Source organism: Mustela lutreola, chromosome 7 (genome assembly GCF_030435805.1).
Source record: "Mustela lutreola isolate mMusLut2 chromosome 7, mMusLut2.pri, whole genome shotgun sequence".
Taxonomy (NCBI): Eukaryota; Metazoa; Chordata; class Mammalia; order Carnivora; family Mustelidae; genus Mustela; species Mustela lutreola.
This window is the reverse complement of record NC_081296.1, coordinates 136,216,610-136,237,026: the sequence shown is the minus strand read 5'-3', so window position 1 is coordinate 136,237,026 and position 20,417 is coordinate 136,216,610. Positions and strand designations below refer to the sequence as shown.

The 20,417-nt window shown below is 47.4% G+C and overlaps 2 protein-coding genes across 5 annotated transcripts in view; both read left to right on the top strand.

Moving 5' to 3' along the window:
• Positions 1-29: 29 nt before the first annotated feature.
• On the top strand, positions 30-20,147 carry CIPC (CLOCK interacting pacemaker). 2 transcript variants are annotated; one of them, XM_059182718.1, is made up of 4 exons: positions 30-179; positions 6,584-6,771; positions 13,359-13,528; positions 16,553-20,147. In XM_059182718.1, the coding sequence occupies exons 2-4, from the start codon at positions 6,636-6,638 to the stop codon at positions 17,441-17,443; spliced, it is 1,197 nt and encodes a 398-aa protein (XP_059038701.1). In that variant the 5' UTR covers positions 30-179; positions 6,584-6,635; the 3' UTR covers positions 17,444-20,147. The 2 variants fall into 2 exon arrangements, with proteins under 2 accessions (XP_059038701.1, XP_059038703.1); XM_059182720.1 differs by lacking the exon at positions 30-179 and adding an exon at positions 6,317-6,447.
• Positions 19,620-20,417, top strand: part of TMEM63C (transmembrane protein 63C) — a 126,396-nt gene continuing 125,598 nt past the window's right edge. For all 3 annotated transcript variants that reach the window (XM_059182716.1, XM_059182711.1, XM_059182717.1), the window contains exon 1: positions 19,620-19,711. The gene's annotated coding sequence lies outside the window, so the exon portion shown is untranslated. The remainder of the gene's footprint in view (positions 19,712-20,417) is intronic.

Below are 20,417 nucleotides of genomic sequence, written 5' to 3'. Positions count from 1 at the left end.
CGTGGCCGGAGAACGCCGCCGCGGAGGCGGAGGGAGGAGAAATGGGCGGGAGGCGGGAGCTGGTGGGGAATAGCTTGAGACCCGGCGCGGACGGGGTTGTCATGGAGCCGCGGGGCCGGGCTCGCGCATGCGCCGCTTGACCCGCTGGGCCGGTCGTGGAGAGGCGACCTCGGCCCTAGGTGAGAGAGGGAGGCTTGGGTCTGGGGGCCGAAGGTTCGCGCGGGGAGCGTGGGGAAAGGAGGCAGGAGTAGGGGAGAAAAGGGAAGCGACGTAGGCAAGAGCGAGGACGGGACTTTCGGGGGACAGAGGGCCAAATGGTGGGAGCAGGAGGCGGTGCGTCTGTTTCCCTTTTAGTTGGTTGCTTTTGCTGCGAGGGGCGCGGCTGCGTAGGAGAGGGGATGGCGGGACACTGGGGGCTGTGTGTGGGGAGGGGACTTGCCTGGGCAGCGAGCAGGGTACCCAGTCGGGGCGGGTGGGCCCGGGTCTAGCCCTCCTGGGCGTCCAGGCAGCGGCGGAGAGCCCGCAGGCCTGCAGGGCTCTGAGCAGAGGGGCAGGGAACGGGCAGGTGAATGGGAGCGGGGCTGTTACCCGGTGAGGGTCCTGGGCCTCCGGTTAGGGGGTGGACATAGTGCCCCGTCCTGGGCCCGGGACGCAGGTGTGCTGTCTTTTGCAGAGACCTGATGTCACCCATTTGACTGGCTGGTGGTTTCTCCTGGGTGGGCCAGCTTGCCAGAGAGGGTGCCGGGACGTGGAGAGGTGGGGGAGAAGGTGTGCAGTGCCAAGCAAGGAGTTAGTGGTTAGTGGGTGGGTTTCGGGGAGTTCTGATCCAGGCCCAGGGCCCAGGCCGCAGACAGGCTCCCCGTGATTGCCCAAGTCCTGGCAGTACACATTGCCTGGGCGTTTGCCCTGGGAGTCTGGTGGTGTGCCAGTCACAGCACGGTCCTAGGGTCTGCCCAGTTCTGCCCTGCTGAGCTGGCAGGCTGGTGGATGCCTGGAGCGTGCTCCTGCTGCCTGGCACAGATGCAGCGTGGGCTGGTGCGAATGGGGAGGTGGGCACGGTTACTGTGAACCCTTCTGGAAGCTGGCGATCTGGAGAATTTCGCTCATCTTATCTCTTCTTTGGAAGAGGAGAATGGAAGGAGCCCTATCTGGTTCCAGACAGAGGACATTGTATGGAATCGGGGTTCAGGATCTTTGACATAAATTTGCTGCCGAGTTGGAGAATGGAAATGGATGCGAAGGGGAAAATGAGTATTTGGGATTTCCGTTTGGGGTGGGGGGGTGTCTTCCCTCTGTTAAAGCACACAGACATTTCCCCAGAATGGTATCTCCCACATGGAGACGAAGACAAAGTAACTTCAAGGAAAAGCCTAGTAATGTTATTTCTAATTATAACTGGGTTTACTCGTGATTTTCTGGGTGGTAAGGTCTTAATTTCTACGGCCTTGTCCTTTTTTCATATTTAAGTCTCTGCTTGAGTTTCACCTCACACCTCCGTCCATGCACGCATGTTATCCATGTGATACATTTTAAAGGGGAACTTGAGCTCTTGGGAAAGTTGCCAAGTGTCTATAAAAGGAAAGATCTGAGAGCAGCATTTCAGATCCTTTCCTTGTAAACCTTGGTTCCCCCTTTTATTATAAGCCTAAATCTCTGTAAAGATTGTTTCTGGATTAGACAACCTTTAATTCGGTTGGTGGACTTATCCCTGAGGTTTCACCTTAGAATAAGGGGCAAATGAGGTACCTGTTTCCCCTAGGAGACCAGACCTGGAAGTCCAATCTTGAGACGACCATGGTGTTTGGAAACGCACAGTCGTGACCTTCAAGCTGTTGGGGTATTTCGATGAGGCTGTCAGCGGGGCTCGACAGGACAGAAGACTTGCTGGAATGTATTATTCTGTTGAGCACCTCACACATGAGTTGTGGGGGGTTGAGGTTGCAAAGATGAAAAACAACTCGAGGTTGCGGAGACAGATGACTGGTCTGGCATGCAGAAATAAGCCAAGTGCTAGAGAGCGCTAGTTAGAATTTTATGTTATACCTATTTGTATAAACTTCTAATTTATTGATTCACTTTCCATTATGAGTTTTATGTGTCCTATTCCCCCTGGGAACATTTTGGACAATGTGTCACATATGCACCTAGGAGAGGCCCAGCTAGGTCGATTCTGACAGTCTGGGGGAACTTCAGCTGGAAGTCCTTTCCATGGAGAGTGAGGCATGTGACGATCTCAGATGTTTGTAAAGCAGTGTTAGTGGTTTCCAGTCTGTGCCAGGAAGCAGGACATGGCATGGTGGGTAAGAGCTGAGTAACCCAATTTCCACTGCTAGCCTGCTTAGGAGCATCTGCCTTGATTGTAAAATAATATTGAGGAGGAAAAAAAAATCTTGAGGTTTTCAAACTGCCACTTGCAAGGCTCTGGGTTTGAGAGCAGTGGGGTAACTGCCATCACTGTGTGCTCTTCTCTGTCCTGGGCCTCGAATGGTGCTGTGCGTGAGCAGGTCTGTTGTTCACTGACTTACTCCTCTGTGCCACTCCCAGGACGGTGATGCCTCTCCTCTCAGAGAAGTGAGGTCACGGAGGGATAATATAGCCGTTCATAGTCCATCTCACCTTCCTCAGACACCAAGGCTTTCTGTTGCTTCAAAAGAACTTTGCTAAAAAAAAAAAAAAAAAAAAAAAAAAAAAGGAACTTTGCTTTGGACAGTGGCTTTCACATTTTTAGTCACTTTCACATCCAAAGCAGTCCATTCGCTTTTCCAAGGTGGGTTATGCATTCTTTATTTCCAACTGCTACCACTTCTCTAGGATTTAACATTTTTGCATCTGTTCTCCTTTTAACCTATTAGTCAGCGTTTGTGTTTTGATTTCACAAGTACGCAACTTCTCAATGAGCCAGAAATTCCTGTGTATCTTCTGAAGTTCTGTTGGCCACACTTGCATAACAGGAGCAAGACTTTTTGGTTGTCTTACCAAAAGGACTGTAGACTAAATTGGGATGCTTTATCTAAAATACCTGTAAAATAATTCCTATCTAGTAAGGTAATGTAAAAAGTTTGCCAAACCCTCAATTAGGTGCAATGCACACGAGCTACCTTCCTGATCTAAGGAGCAGGGTCAGACTTCTGGAAGGCTGATGGCCCATCCACAAGCTACAGCTCCGTCCATTTTGAAGAAGCTTCCTGTTCCCTTTCCGTGGTGTTACTTCAGGAAAATTAAACTATGCACATTTGTTGGGTTCCATTCGAAAGGTTCCTGATTTAATGAAACATACAGTTCTACATTTTGGTCTCCTTACATTTTGGTCTCCTTTTTATTTATTTTTTTTACTATTTTTTTACTTTTTTAAAATTTTTTACTTTTTCATTGAAAAAAAATTTTTTAAAGATTTTATTTATTTATTTGACAGAGACAGACACAGCAAGAGAGGGAACACAAGCAGGAGGGTGGGGGAGGGAGAAGCAGGCTTCCTGCTGAGCAGGGAGCCCTTCCAGACACTGGGTTCATGACCTGAGCTGAAGGCAGCTGCTTAATGACTGAGCCACCCGCGTGCCCCTTGGTTTCCTTTTTAACTGGTTTATTCATGCTGTCCAATTTTATAGCCATGCAGTAGACACGCTGCTTTTCCATTGTGCTGTGCAAGGGGGGAACAGTGTCATCGTTTCTCTTTTATGCACATGGGACTGCACTTTGTGACCAAGAGTGCTTGGTCATGGATTGAATGGGAGAAGAGCGTCCCCGTGAGTGAGTTAGATAGGATACAAAATAATTTTTACTTGGAGTTGTGCTTAAAATTGAGTCTCATTCAGATAAATTCCCTTTAGTCGGCTTCTACTGCATGCAAAAAAGTAGGAACAAGAGGGTTGCTCCAGGAAGCTTGTAAACATCCTTGTCTTTAATTTTATCTTGACCCGCTCCTCTGCTTCTGGTGTAGGTGATGTTCTTCACTGTATCCTCTGCTAGAGAAGTGTTCAGACTTGACATTTTAGGATATTCCAGATACAGTGCCCTTTGGCAGGGAGCTCGTGTTCCTCTCCACTCAGAAGGACAGATGGATGCAAGGGCACTGTGGTTTAGAGCCTCACCAGGCATTGCTTGGACTTAGTATTTGTCGATTCATGCTGCGGTAAAAAAAACTGCACAGACTGGGTAGCTTACAAACAACAAAAATGTATTTCTCACAGTTCTAGAAGCTGGAAGTCCAAGGTCGGGGGCCCAGCATGCTCTGGGTCACAGAGTATTTGCTGTCCTGTGGTGGAAAGGGCAAGGGGTTTCTCTGGTGTCGCCTTTATAATGCACTCACCCCATTCAGGAGGGCTCCATTCTGCTCTTTCAAGCACCTCCCAAAGGCCCTACCTCATACTACCATCCTCTGGGGATGGGTGGTGGTTAGGATTTCAGCATAGGAATTCGGGGCTGGGGCGGGGGAGGGACCACACACAAACATTCAGACCATAGCACCTACCCATTTGTCACCGTCATTGCCATTTTCCCTGTTTTCTTTATCCCCCAATAACCTTTGTGTTCTTACCATGCCATCCTTATCACTGCCATTCCACGGGGACGCAGATGGCCTTGTTAAAATATCTGGAATGTTCTCAGCCTCTGCCAGCCTTCTGAAGGGTTCATTTGTCTCATTCCTTGCACTGTTAGCCAGGTTCTGGATATGCTGTGGACTTGTGTGTCACTGGGCCAAGTCTAGGCTTCTTTAGCTTCTCTGGGCTCCCAACTTGCACATGTGACAGCCTCCCCAGCCTCTCCACTTGGATGACCCACAGCCACTTCTGTCTACATGGCCAAGATTGGACTGCCCTGGCCACGCCACCGAGTCCCTCTGCGCCCTTCCTGGGCTGCCTAGCCTAGGAAATGGTCCCACCGTCTACCTCCCAACATGCAGTCACCAAGCCCCATCAAGTCTTCTTTCTAAATCTGTCTCCAGTCTGTTCCCTTCTGTCCTTTGACCACTTCTACCGCTTTAATTCCCCGGGGCTTCTGGGGTAGTATCTGCATGATCTCAGTGCCTCTCTTGCCTCTCTCCACTTTAACCTCAGTCCAGCACCCAGAATGCTTTGAAAATGCTGCTCCACCATGGGTTATAAGGCACTGCCTGCCTGGCCCCCACCGCTTCCTCTAGGTGCAGGTGCATGGCCTTCTACCCCCTGCGCCATGCTCTGGCCTCCCTGGCCTCTCAGCTCTTTGAATGTGTCAGATTCTTTGCTCCTTTAGGGCCTTCACAGCCAGATCCCTGGCTAACTCCTCTGGATCCCGTCTACACATCACTTCCTCAGGAAAGCCTTCCCTTGCCCAGTACCCCCTGCCCTGCCCCCAACCGCTTTTAGCCCCGCCCCTTTATAGCTATTACCAAAAGTCGTGATTTAGGGGAGCTCCTGGGTGGCTCAGTTAGTTAAATGCCTGCCTTCAGCTCAGATTGTGATCCTGGAGTCCTGGGATTGAGTCCCACACCGAGCTCCCTGCTCAGCTGCTCAGCAGAGAGCCTGCTTCTCTCTCTGCCCCTTCCCCACCCCCACTCATGATCTCTCTCTCTCAGAATAAATAAGTAATATCTTTTTTAAAAAGTGATTAAAAAGGGGCACCTGGCTCAGTGGGTTAAGCTTCTGCCTTCGGCTCAGGTCATGATCTCGGAGTCCTGGGATCGAGCCCCGCATTGGGCTCTCTGCTCAGCAGGGAATGTGCTTCCGCCTGTCTCTCATCTACCCCTCTGCCTACTTGTGATCTCAGTCTGTCAAATAAATAAATAAAATCTTTTAAAAAATCTAAAAAAAATTTTTTAAAAAAGTGACTAAATAATTGTATGATTACTTGATTAATGTCTGTCTGGCTCTCTAGATCATAAGTTCCAGCAAGGTACTAACCATGTCTCTTGTGTGCACTTGGCATTGGTCCTAGCACAAGGCCTGCGTCATAGCGGGTACTGGATAGATAACTTCCTAAATGAATGCCCCTTACCCTGAGCCTCAGTTTCCTCTTCTGTAAAATGGAGGAGCAATGGAGGAGGACATTTACAGCAGTAACGTTGCGTGTGGACTTGTATGGAATCAAAGCACTATTATACATGGTCTTACTTGTGCAGAAAAGTTCTTTTTAAGCCAAAGCGTAGCCTACACATATGAAGAATTGTGTTCAGTACCTCATCCAAAGAAGTGAAGGTTAATTTGAACAACTCTACTGTCTGGGGCCTGCCGGTGCATGCTGGGAAGGCAAGCCTTGTCCAAGATGGGCATCACCTCTCCCTTCCTCGGGAAGCAGGGGGAGTTACCCCTTCCAAAAAGCCTAATCAAGTGTGCCTTTGTTAGCAGTTTACAAAGCTTCCACTGAGCGTGGTTTGCGTGCCCTGAATTTGTAATGGAATTTGAGGGCAGGAGAGGACAGTGAACCTCCTTTTGGGTGGAAACCATTCTCCTGTGCAGCAAACTTGAAGCCCGGGTAAGCGGAGGCCTCTGAGAAAATACGGAGGAAGTGGGCGAGGCCAGTGTTCTCTGCCCTCGCTTTCCTCACCGGCAGGATCACCTGTGTCCCCTCTGCAGGCACTGTCTTCTGACATAATTGTTGTTTTCCCCAGGGCAATCCAGTTGAAAGGAGGGCTGATGAATCCACTTCCAGCCCAGTAAAACATGGAGAGGAAAAACCCGTCCAGGGAGAGCCCCAGAAGACTCTCGGCCAAACTGGGCAAAGGCACAGAGATGAAGAAGGCAGCTCGTCAACACGGCATGGCGGTTGCTGAGTCAGATAAGGACTCCGGATTTTCAGGTTAAAAATACCTCTTCCTTCCACATCGCAGTGAATGATTTGCCTAAAACTCCTCCTAAAAATGTCCTTCCTAAAATTTGTGTGATAAACGTGGGAAGCTTTCATGTATAGGATAACTAACTGTCTTACGTATTAAAATGGTAATTCTGGTGCCCGTGTTGTGGGCTGGCGTCCGAGTCACCGGGGGTTCATTTTTGAAGGAACAATCTGCCATCTTTTTTCAACTCAGACTCTCTCAACTTTAAATCTTACATGTTCAACTGTTGCAAGTGGTTACTGGGGAAAAAAAATACTTAACTACAATTCTGTTGGCTTAGCTCCTTTTCCAGGGGAATAGCTACATTGCTGGAAGGAAAGGACTGCTGAATGGTGTCACTAGTAGCAAATGAAACAGAAATAGTATATAATTTTAGGTAACTTGTTTTCACTAAGAAAGTAATTTTGCCAGCCATGTTTAAAAACATTTCCCCCCAAAACCCACCCCTGCCAGGATCTGTGCATGTTTTATTTGAACTAAGAGACCCCCCAGTACAGTTCCAAACTGGAGACTCTATTTGAGACCAGCAAGTAGAATGGTTTTCAGGTTTCCTCACTAGTTTGTTTTAAACCTTATGTGAAAGAGCTAGCTGCCTGCACAGCGAATCTTTTAATTTTGTGCCGGGCGCTGTTACTTCCAGGTTTGAGGATAATGGCTTAAATATGGCTTGAGTGTATCAGCATCTTTGGCCGAGAGGATGCAGCAAGGTGATGCCAGGGACTCCTGGCTGGGTGGGCGTGCGGAGAGTAGCGCCCTCTCCTAGAAGAAGATTTATGTTACTCAGCTTCGCAGAGACTCATCAATCCATCTTGTTGATTTATTAATTTATAGTGCAAAATGCAGCTGTTAGGAAAATTAGAACTCTCTCATCCCTAGATTGGTGTGTTTTCTCCCTGTAGGCATGCTGCATGCGAAGCCAAATTAAAAATAGATTGTTGCTCAGAGAGGAACAGAGTACCAGCCTTATCGAAGGATTAGAATAAGGACAGTCCAGGGAAGGAGGGCCTGCTTATTAGCCCTTTGGGTTTTTCTTCTCTCTCAGCATTGTTTCTGAGGCTTGACTCCTCATAAGACTCATCTGAGATTCTTGTTAACATACTGATCACCACCACCCAGCTACGTCCTGATTCCCCGGAGGTCATCAGTTGCTAAAGGAATCTCATCAGTATTACTTATTTAATTAGCAGAATGCCTTTTCAGACTCCCAAGGGAGTTGGAATATCTATCGAGTAATAATAATCATGTTAACATTTATATAGAATTTACTGTATGAGTTCTGTGTAACCAGTGGTTGGCTGGCAAGTTTGCCAGTTTCCATGGTGCATACATCTCACCAGGACCAATTAATTTCAAGCTACTAATACGATGTTACCAAATGTGGGGATGGGAAGATTGGGGGAATTAGAGAAGATGTATAGTCTTAGTCCGTGTGAGCTGGTGGGACCCAGCCGCGGCACATTGTGGCATGGACTGTGTTAAGTAGTTCACATAAAATAACTCAGACCGACTGTCCTATAAGAAAATGACTGTTACGTTCCCCATTTTACAGATGAGGAAATTGAGGCATAGAAAGACTACATGATTTCCAGGGCGCCTGGGTGGCTCAGTCATATAAATGTCCCACTCTTGATTTCGGCTTGAGTCATGATCGAGGGTCATGGGATTGAGCCGTGCGTCAGGCCCCGCCTCAGGCTCCCCTTGTGCAGTTTGCTTGTCCCTTTCCCGCTGCTGCTTCCCCTGCTCACGTGTGTGTGCACACATTCTCTCTCTATAATAAATAAGCACATCTTTTAAAAAAATTTTTTTAAATGTTGTTTAAAAAGGATTACATCATTTCCAAGATCAGGCAACTGGTCAACGGTAGAGCTGGGATTTGAATCCAGGGCTGTATGACTCCAAATGCCCTACCTTTCAGCACTGTTGCTGAAAGTACTTAAGTGGCCCACTCTGATGAAATTCTTTTTTTTTTTTTTTTTTAAGATTTTGTTTATTTATTTGACAAAGATCACAAGTAGGCAGAGCGGCAGGCACAGAGAGGGGAAGCAGAGAGCCTGAGGCGGGGCTTGATCCCAGGACTCTGAGATCATGACCTGAGCCAAAGGCAGAGGCTTAACCCACTGAGCCACCCAGGCGCCCCTCTGATGAATTCTTTAGGTTAATGTCAGCCAAATCCACCTCATCTGTTCATCTGTTCATTCAGTAATTGATCAGGAGTAGTCAGTGATGGGGAGTAAATGTTGGCTGAGATGCTCACAGTTGCTACACTGGAGTGAAAATACTGTGTGGAGACTAAAACCTACATGGTGTGGGCGCTGGGGTGGCTCAGTGGGTTAAGTATCTGCCTTCAGCTTGGGTCATGATCCCAGGGTCCTAGGATCGAGTCCCGCATCGGGCTTCCTGCTCAACAGGGAGTCTGCTTCTCCCTCTCCCCTCTGCCCCTCCCCACTGCTTGTGCTCTCCCTCCCTCAAGTGCTCTCTCTCTAAAATAAATTGTGTAAGACTGTTGAATCACAGACCTGTACCCCTAAAACAAATAACACATTATATGTTAATAAGAATAAATAAATAAAATAAATGAATAAAATCTTTTTAAAAAATTAAAAAAAGAAACCTACAATTGGTGTGGCTCTCTATACTTTTTGGTGCTCTATAAGAGAGCCACAAGATTCCCTTGCTTTGGCATTCCTTATATATTGACCTTTGACCCAAACTCATCAGGCCTGGGCTAAGATTATGGTTGAAGTTTGGGTGGGCACATGGATACGTGTGCAGTTTCTGTTATCTGAATGATAACAATATTGCTGTGATTAAGCTAAGGTTATTGCAGCCAGACCTTTATTGGTTAGGGTGGTGTACAAGTTCGCTAGGATGGCCATAACAGTCCACAAACCGGATGGCTGAAACAGCACATTTGTCATCTCACAGTTCTGCAACCTAGAAGTCTGAGACCAAGATGTGGGCAGGGTTCATTCTCTGAGGGAGAATTTACAGATCACCAGACTCCTCTCCTGGAGATCATGATAGCAAAGGTTGGTGGGAGGGCCCTGAAAAGTGGGTTCTGTTGCTTTTTACACACGTCTCTGGTGATTTCTGTGATCATACCGGTTTAGGAAACATTGTAGGCCTAATGTCTCTTTTTTTTCCTTTTACTATCACGTTCGTTTTTCACATCCTAAAGGTAATACGTGCTCATTGTAGGAGTTTTGAAATTCAGGAACACGCAAAGAAGAAACTAAACATTATCCGTAATCATACCACCGATTAGTGCCAGGATGTATGACGTTTCGGTATGCCTTCCAACAGCCTCAGCCTTGTCAGGTCACATGTTTTGTAGTGTGTCCCAAAGTCTGGATGGTTTTCCTGATAGTTGCCTAATTCTCTATGTCAAAGTGCTTTAAGAAGCATTGTGTTGGGGCACCTGGGTGGCTCAGTGGGTTAAGCCTCTGCCTTCAGCTCAGGCCATGATCTCAGGGTCCTGGGATCAAGCCCAGGACCCTGCTCAGTAGGGAGCCTGTCTCCCCCCCTCTCTCTGCCTGCCTCTCTACATACTTGTGATCTCTCTCTGTCTGTCAAATAAATATATAAAATCTTAAAAAAAAAAAAAAAAAAGCGTTGTATTGTTCAGATATAAGGTGAGATTAAAAATCATCATTACACCCCAGAGAGCAGCCTTGTATGTGCCTCTGGTCTCTCCTGGGCCACTGCCAGGGAGTGAGTTCATCAGCGCCCAAGTTGCCGTTCCGAGTACCTTGGAGTGTGATGGGATTTGTAAAACCTAGGTAGTTTTTCCCATTTGAATTATTCTCCCAACTTTGTGTTTTGAAAAACTTCGAATGTACACAAAATGGAATGACCATCACAGATGTCTCATTCAGATCCACTGAGGGCTAGCATTTTGCCATATTGCTGTATGTCTCTACACACATACATACCTCCTGTCCGTACCGTATATATCTATATATAAACAAATATACTTCAGTACCAGTCTCTTAAAAGAGTGGCATTCTTCTGCAGTAATTCCAGCATCAGGGTCGTAACCAAGAGTTTTCACTCGATGTAAGTTATTAATTAGCCATAATCCATATTCAGATTTTCCCTATTGTCCCCAAAATGTCCTTTGTAACTGTTTGTCTTTTTGTCGACTTGTTTGTTTTGGATCCAGGATCCAATTAAGTATTGTGCATTTTAGTTGTCCTTTCTAGTCTGATTTAGTCTAGAACAACGTCCTCATCTTCCCTTGCCTTTTCCTTCCTCCCCTTTGTCCCTTTGTTTTCTTTAATGCCAGCGACATACTTGAATGAATTAGGCCTGTTGTTCTGTAGAATGTCTCACTCTCTGGATTTTTCTGATAGTCTCCCCATTATTAGAGTCAGGATAAGCATTTTGGTTTTACCAGAATACTGCACTTTTGATGTTACATCATTCCCGTAGCACATAGTGAGACTCCCGAGTTTGTCTGTCCTTGGTGAGGCCCTGGCTGATCACGTGGTTAAGGTCGTTTGTAAGCTTATATGAGATAGCTTTATTGCAAAAGTACCTTTTTCTCTTTGCAATTAGTACATAGTTTATGGGATGATACTTTGACAGTGTGACTGTCCTCTTTCCCAAAAACTTTTTTTTTTTTTTTTTAATTTATTTGACAGAGAGAGAGATCACAAGTAGACAGAGAGGCAGGCAGAGAGAAGGCAAAGCAGGCCTCCTGCCGAGCAGAGAGCCCGATGTGGGGCTCGATCCCAGGACCCGGAGACCACGACCTGAGCCAAAGGCAGAGGCTTAACCCACTGAGCCACCCAGGTGCCCCTCTTTCCCAAAAACTCTTGACCAGTGGTTTTAACAACCACTGATGATGCTTGCCTAAATCCTGTACTACATTTTTTGGCTTAAAAATGGTGATCTGAGGGGCGCCTGGGCGGCTCAGTCATTAGGCGTCTGCCTTTAGGCTCAGTTCATGATCCCAGGGTCCTGGGATCGAGCCCCACATGGGGAGCCTGCTTCTCCCTCTCCCCTTCCCCCTGCTTGTGTTCCTGCGCACGTGCTCTCTCTCTCTGCCTCTCTCTGTGTGTCAAATAAATAAATACAATCTTTGGGGGAAAAAGTTACAATTAAAAAAGAATGTGCTCTGATTTACCATTCCTTGTCCATTTTAGTGGCTGACACTTCTGTGGAGCAGGCACACTTCTGTAGAGTAGTACAGACACTTCTGTAGACCCTTTGAGCACTGCTGCGGATTCACGGAATGTTCTTGTAATTCAGTCTGTCAGTCCTGTATAATTGTCCCAAACTTGGCCAATGGGAGTCCCTTCTAGATTGTTCTGTGTCTTTCTGACTTGACCGCATTTGTGTTTGAGCACTTCCTTGCTTTCTGGGACAATAAGATGTCCAGGCTCATCTTGTACTTTCCACTTCCACTTGAACTGAATTTAGCTGTTTCTCCACGGATCCCTGTCTTTCTTTTTGTGCAGAATGGTGTTTAGAAACCCAAGATTCATGCGCTCACATGTATTTTGCTTCTGAGGTCCTTTGTCTCAGGCCCTGGTTCTTCACTAGAGGTGCACACTCAGAGTCCCTGTGCCTTGTGAAAATCCACTTGCCTGGATGCCAGATCAGTCCTTCAGTAGATCAAAGGGAGGCCCCCAGCATCCTTAAATTCTAGAAAACATCTCTAGACAGTCTGATTAAATGCAAGTGTTGACACTTACGCTCATTTGAATTATAGTCACATTTCCGTTCTGCCTCAGCCCAATTACTCTGCGATTCTTGATGAGCATTTAGTGTATCCCCAGGCTCCTCGCTGGCAGGGTTAGAGCAGGCTCCTGGCTTGCTCCAGCAGGTCGCTAATTAAGGCCTTTCTGTATGGATTTCACATGGGGCGCCCTCATTTGCTTTCCCCCAGAGAGTGCCGTTCTGTCTCCCATGGTGCACTCAGTGTGCATTCAGGACACCAGCACCCCCTTTGTTGGAGGTGTTGGGTGGAGGGGCGGTAAATAAAGACACATTTCAGATTTCAGCTTGGATGAACTTACCCAGAATTGTGCAATGAGAAAATTTAGGATGGAGCTCTTTGCATTTCAGCATCGATGTAAGTTTTGAGGTTTACAGGCTGGTTTTGTCTTTATCCTTCTATCCTGTGGTGCCCAGAGCCTCTAAAGGTCTTCATCCTGCCCCAGGTCACACACGCAGTCCCTCCCCTCTCAGCAGCAGATTCTTGAAAGTAATGACCTCGCTTTGAAACCTTCACCCTGTTTCTCCTGTCAGCTGGCTTTAATTACTTTCACATAAACCCTAACTGATGCAAGCTTTTGTCTGTAATAGACTTAGAAAGGAAGTCTGCTGTCCTAGGGTCGCGATTTATAATCTTTTGAGGTAGGAGGGTTCATGTGTGGATTCCACTGAGACTACAATAAAAGCTAAAGACCCTTCCAGAAAAATTCACAAAAAACGTGTATCACAAATGTCCCATTCCATTTCAAGAAATCCGTTAACTCCTTAGGTCTGCTTAGGAGCCCCCAGCCTGGATCCTATGTGAACTGACCATTCTTCTGCCCAGCAGATGGGAGCTCAGAGTGTCTGAGCTCGGCAGAGCAGATGGAGTCCGAGGACATGCTGAGTGCCTTAGGCTGGAGCCGAGAAGACAGGCCAAGGCAGAACTCCAAGACCACAGGCAGTGCCTTCCCCGCGCTGTCCCCAATGGTCGTCATGAAGAATGTGCTGGTCAAACAGGTGAGGAGGACTGCTGTCTCCTGATGTGTCAGCCCATTCAAGTTTCTGAGCTCCCTCTGTACAGTGCCTCTTTTCTCTCCTCAAGGAGAGATTTTAGAAGCAGACCATGGGAACCACACTGATATGTGCTTCTGTCCCGGGGACAGTGGTTTCAGAAGGACCACAGTAATCGTGACCTGTGTTCCCATTTTCCAGACAGTAGGACTGCTTTATTTCTGTATTCCTGGTTTGTCCAGAAGGACCCCAGAAATAAAGGAACGAAGCAGAAATGTCATAAGTTCCACGGTACATTCTAACATATGGCAGAGTTGAGGGTAGAAACAAAAGAATCTCTTTTTAATTTGGGCTTCTCTTGACTTGAGAGAGGTAGGATGTATTTATTTGTTTGAGCAGTAGAGGCAATTTCGGTGTTCTTTCAAAGTCGTGTCATCAGTGAGAAAGGAGCTCTTCGGTTTGGCTGTGGCTTTCCCAGTAGATGCCACACAGCATTGTTGTGGAATTGAAAGTACCCCGTTTGGGACTTGATTACATAACTGTGCATATAATGTGATATTGTCTGGATATGAAGAAAAGAAGATTTAGAAATGGAAATGTCAGCTCAGCCCGGTGTTTGAAACAGAGAATTCAATCACATGAACCTGGCTGAAGAACATTGAACCTTACCCGTCTTTGCTCTAAAGGATATGAAGTTCTCACGTGGGTCCACTGCTGAGGCTGCTTGTGGCTGGTGAAGTCAGAAATCTGGCTTTGTGTGGTTGACCTTCCCACCTTAGGTGGAAGAACCTGGTGAGAGCCTTACAGGAAACCCTAACTGTTTAGCTCATTATGACAGAGGCACACAAACTGATTTTCACCAAGGCAACCTAGTGACTTGGAGGAAAGAATGAAGAATTTTTGAAGCTTTTTCCTTGGCAGATCACATCTCAGCTGGGAGCGCAGTTGTCCTTACTGAAACAAAGAGAGGGAATAAAGGCACGAGATGGAGCCCACATGAGATTGTTCAGGCAGCCTCCTGCCCAGTGCCACTCGCTTCTTGGGTTTTTTTTTTTCTCCTGGCTTTTTTCCTCCCCGCCTTCCTCTCCTGCTCCCTTCTCGCTCTTTCTCGTGTGTCTGTCTGTGTTTATGTGCCTTCTTTGTTGTAGACGCGGCTGGCAGCTCCCGAGGGCTGAGCAGCCCGCCGTTGAGGAGTGAGTAGGCTTTTCCAGCAGAGCGGCATTCTTCAGGACAAAGACCGCCGGGAAGGAAGGCTGCTGGGCTCCATCAGGAGCTTGGAGGCTCCGGGGCAGGCTGACCTAGAGGAGCAGTCTAGGAGTTTTGTTTTATGTTTTCACACAATGCTTGAATCCAGCATATCCCAAAATTAAAATAATCATACACTTAAAAAAAAATCTCTGCATATTGTGTAATGTCTTGATATTTGCTGCTTGCTTTTAGGTATTTTTCTTGTGAGGGTCTGGTTCCTTCTCTGCCCCCGGACCATGAGATCTTGCACATCCTTGCTTAACCATCGTGGACATCTATTTGCTCATCTTTAACACGAAGGCTTTATGTGAAATGATTCTGAGATCCTATCCAAGCCAAAAATCTTGTCCCGTGTTCCCTCAGATGATTTCAGTGTGAATAACACATTGTCAGATCTCATAATTAGAACAGATAAGCTAAGTATCTATGCGGACAGCATACAGCCGCATTAGGAAGAATCATCCACTGAAATCATCTTGGGAGAGTAGTGAGTTACACAGTTTCTGGATCCGTTTGCCTCGTAGGTCTTGTCCTTGTGGCGTAAGTGACTAGGGGGATAGCCTGAAGTTTTGCTCTGGACCAAGTGGGCCAGGCTGATCTCTACTTCAGAAGACCTCTAATTTTGGACCTCTGACAAGGAAGTGTGGTTGCTAGGCCTGGCCCTGCTTGCTTAGGCGCATTACCCCAGCCGGACTCCAGAATGGATTTTCCGGGTCATCCTAGCCTCTGTGCAGATGAGCTATAGTTGAACTTGGCTTAAAGTTCCTAGCGAGGCATCCAAGAAGCTGACATGGGTGCAACATGGTATGCAGATGTAGGAAAAGAGTCCAGAGCTTTCTTCAGATAAATGGCCCCAGCAGGATTAAGAACCTCCATTGAGTGCTCTCTTCCTAGCCTCATCTACACCCATATCTTTGGGACCGAGTTGGAACTGGACTGGCTTTTAAACATTGGGGACAAACAGCCATGCCCTTCTTTGTTAGACTTCCATCTGAATCAGTACTTTAAGAATAAAAAAATGTATAATCGAGGGGTAACGTAACAAAAGCTGAGTAGTGAATGGTTAGGATGGGTTTTAGAGTCAGACCCAGGATGGAATCCTAGCTCCATGACTTAGTAGCTTAGAGGCTTAAAGCAAGTTATTTCCACTTTCTGAGCCTCTATTTCTTATTTGTGAGAAGAAACAGTAACTCCACATGGGCGCTAGGGAGATGAAAGGGGAGCACCCACAGAAACCATCATGTGCAGTGTCCCCCCAGAGTAAGTACCACATAAGCACTGTGGTCTTGAATGGCTTTCTGGTTACCGGATATCACCGACTTAAAAACGGGCCACGACAATATGTACCTCTCTAATCAAAAGTCATTTTCAGGTGAAAGGTCCGAGATACAGCTAAATGAAGACAGACTTGGGTGTAAAGACACACTTGTCTTGAGATAAGCACATTTTAACTTCGGTCAGGACTTCAGACTGTCCGTATGTTCATTGCTTCCATTGTGACCTTCACCCTGTCGTTACTTCGCCTACCTACAGTTTCTCTTTCTGCGGGATAACGCTTGAATAAAAGTAATGAGTTTCTTCGGTTTTCCCTTAAGAAAGGTTCAAAACAAAAACAAGACCCAAACTGCTGATCTCAGACCCAGATGGATTTTCAGACCCCTTTTCCGGTCCTGCTCTTGAGAAGGGCTCCCTGGAACGGGAGGGAAGCCTGTCCCCTACAGGAGCTTCCAGCGCCTCTCCTTCCGCAGGTAACCGCAGCGCGCTGCTCTCCTCTGTTTACAGGGCAGCAGCTCCTCCCAGCTCCAGTCGTGGACCGTCCAGCCGTCCTTCGAAGTGATCTCCGCGCAGCCGCAGCTCCTGTTCCTCCATCCGCCCGTGCCGTCTCCCGTGAGCCCCTGCCACGCGGGCGAGAAGAAGTCGGACTCCAGGAACTACTTGCCCATTCTGAATTCTTATACCAAAATCGCCCCCCACCCAGGCAAAAGGGGCCTTTCCCTCAGCCCAGAAGAGAGAGGAGAAAGTGGGATGCAGAAGAAAGTCTGTACCGAGAGACTTGGGCCAAGCTTGTCTTCCAGCGAGCCCACCAAGCCTGGCGCCGTGCCCCCCAGCCCCTCGGCACCCGCGGGCGCCAAGCTTGCGGAGGACTCGGCTCTGCAGGGTGTGCCCTCTCTGGTGGCAGGTGGCAGCCCGCAGACTCTTCAGCCGGTGTCCAGCAGCCACGTGGCTAAAGCCCCCAGCCTGACCTTTGCTTCCCCCGCCAGCCCGGTGTGCGCAGCAGACAGCACGCTGCACGGCTTTGAGAGCAGCTCCCCGCTGTCGCCGCTGGCCGCCAGCTACAGCTCGCCCCTGTGGGCCGCCGAGCACCTGTGCCGCAGCCCCGAGCTCTTGGCCGCCGAGCAGCGGCAGAGCAAGCACAGGCGCTTTCAGAATACCCTGGTCGTGCTCCACAAGTCCGGTCTGCTGGAGATCACGCTGAAAACCAAGGAGCTGATCCGGCAGAACCAGGCGACCCAGGTGGAGCTAGACCAGCTGAAGGAGCAGACCCAGCTGTTCATCGAGGCCACCAAGAGCAGGGCTCCTCAGGCCTGGGCCAAGCTGCAGGCATCTTTAGCCTCGGGCTCTAGGCACACCGGCAGTGAGCTGGAGGCGTTCTCCGACCACCCAGACATGTAACCCAGAAGGCATATTTTCCCATGACTTGAGTGGTTCTTTTTAACTCTTTGGCTGTTTCTACTCCTGTCTCCCACAGCTTATGTAAGAGCTTTTCCTTCTACACTTCGACTGTTTGGCAGCTCACTTAGGAAGCCACATGCCAATACCTGGCCGCTGTCTTAACCTGTGGTCTGTGCACAGTTTACATACGGCTCCGTTCCTCTGAGTCCCCGAGGACTTGTGAATGCCCTGAGTCCACTTCCCTTAGCCTGCAGGTGCTTAGATGGGTCACGGGGCAAAGCAGGAGAGATGGTTGTGTGGGGCTGTCGCAGCTGTCACCGCCCACCATCCCACACACTGTGAACAAGGGTACAGTGACAGGGAGGAGCACACAGAATGACACCTGTCAAGCCAGGGAGTAGGTGACAGAAGGATCCCTTTGTGGAGCTTCCCTCGAATGTCTTAGTCACAGACAGAAAGAGGAGGCGAGCTCGCGTTCCCCAAGGCATCGTGCCATCTGGGCAAACACTAAAGTGCCGCGGGCACAGGTTGGGCCGAGGGTGCACGCGCTGAGCCACGTGATGCGCTGTCTTCCTAAACTGGAAAGTCGAGGGGAGAGGGTCGCACCAGTGAACTCTTACACTTTAATCACAAGCCAGATTTCTCCTCACTTAAACTGGTAGGCAAAATACTTCAGATTTTTAAAGTATGGGATGGATTCAGTACCATCTGGAATTGTAATTGCTGAATTGCTTTTTTGACTTAGACTCTGAAACAAGTAGACATGGCCAGCATCTCTTGGTTGGGAGTTGGAGGATTCTGGAAATGTATGCTCCCACCCCCACCCCCATGCCTCTTTTTGAAACAATGCAACCTGTTTTATGTGTGAAAATCTCAAAAGATAACTTAGTGGCTTCTGAGAATGTATGTAAGTTAACTCTCTGCTGCCACTTTTTTATCCCCTTTCATTTTTGTAAAAGAGGAAAGGAGTGATTACTAAGCTGATCAACTTTGAATTAAAACCATCCTGAAGTCCTGATGTTGAAGTGCCCAAAACACTGGAAACCACTCTTCGTGCTGATTGTGTTTTCGTATCCCAAGTTGGCATTTGTCGCATGTCAGAGTGACATAGAGCACTTGCGGGGAAGTCTTCTGTGTCTCCTTTGTGCCCTGGATATTGGTGGCAAAGCCAGAGGTGTGGGGTTAGTTATTTGAAGCTTTTCTGGAAATGGAGGGTGCGATAACAATTTCCAGGTGAGACCAATTCTTGGAGCGTCGTGGTAGAGGTAAACAGGATTCCTAAGTAGTGCCACTTCAGACTTTTATCTCTTTGGAATCTCATTTAAAAATTTCATCCTCTTGAAAATCTCCACAGAGATTACCTTAGTAAGAAATTCCGTGTGACCAACTTCACATTTTCTGCAGGGAAAAATGTTCTTAAAATTTCACCAAGGCCAGAAGCTAATGCTCACATTTACCTGGTAGTTACAACTGTCCACAGCCTTTAAATTTCAAGGCATCGGATTGCCCACACTTTGTCACTAAACTTGAATGTCTTAGATATGACCAGTTTAGAAATAGCTTGGCAAAAATCCCTGCACTTCCTGATCAGTGCAGAATTATTACCTGCCATTTGTTTCCTGAAGGAGTTTCAAAATCCCAGCAAATGTGTCTTTCAGCAGACTCTCAGCTCCTTTCAATATTCCCCTCTTGGCCCGCTCCCTTCGCCGCCCCGGAATCCGTGTGGTACTGTGGCAGCTCTGCTCTGTGCACCATGCGACGAAGCTTCCTTTCTGGCTGACGGTATTTGGCAGCAGAGATACAGGGACAGGTGCCTTCAGAACAGCCTGGGCGCCAGTCATGAGTCTTACTGAGTGTCAAAAATCTGAACACACTTGCTGAGAACCAAATTTATTCCATCGGAAAAACCCTCTGTGGAGATATCAGCCTCTTGGACTCTTCTTACTAGATTAAGATTTGCATTTCCCTTCCTGTTATGGTGAAAGATGATGAAAGCCACCATTGATCCGCACTGCTGAGTGGCAGAGGGAAGCAGCATGTCCCTGGCTCTTCTCTCATCGTGTGACTTCGTGCTGGAAGTCTCTGTAGGCTGTTAGCATGGGTGTTCTTTCCCTCATGGAGCTGTAAGCAGATGAAGCCGAATAGGGAAGTTAGTTCTTGGAAGAGGAGGTCCACTGAGGCTCCCAGACATTTGGGGCCAGACGCCAGATCGGCACATGAAGGAAGCTCGGAGTAGACCAGAAGGATCTCCGTTGGTTGCACGAGGCTGTAAGTAGTGATGGTCTTAGTGGGCGTGATTTGATCTGGTATGAAGCACTGGGGCAGGGTTACTACTTTCTGAGAGTGAGAAGCAACTCTGAGTTCAGACCGACACTTAAAAGAGAACTTTTGGCAGATTTTGTTGGCAAGGGTGAGACACGTCTAGAAAAAGCTGCTGATGGAACTGGTTATGGGAATGGAGTTTAATAACATTTGTAATTTATTACACTCATGGCTTTTTATTGACTATCATATTGTCTGACTTTACTATGATTCCTTCAGAAAAGTAACTCTCTTGCGTATATTGAAGTCTTTTTCCTGCTATGAATTCTTTAGGGTAGAGATTTATTTACCAAATGTGAATTCCTTTGAGGAAGAATGAAGTTTTTGTAGAAATTGACTGTGAAATGTCAGAGAAAAATAAAATTCACTTACTTGAAAACTATTCGGCCTTTTTGCTTTATAAGTGCTTGAAAATACTAAGTGAAATCTAGAGTAAGTACAGTCGACCCTTGAATAGCATGGGCTTGAAGGGACCCATTTATCCGTGGATATTTTTTGATGAGGATGTTACAGCGCTACACATGTCGCTTCCTTACTGTTTTCATAACCTTTCCACCAGTGTGTCATTGTAAGAATACGTACATCATCCATAGAACGTATATAATAGGTGTTAATCGACTGTGGTTACTGGTAAGCCGCCTGGTCAACAGTA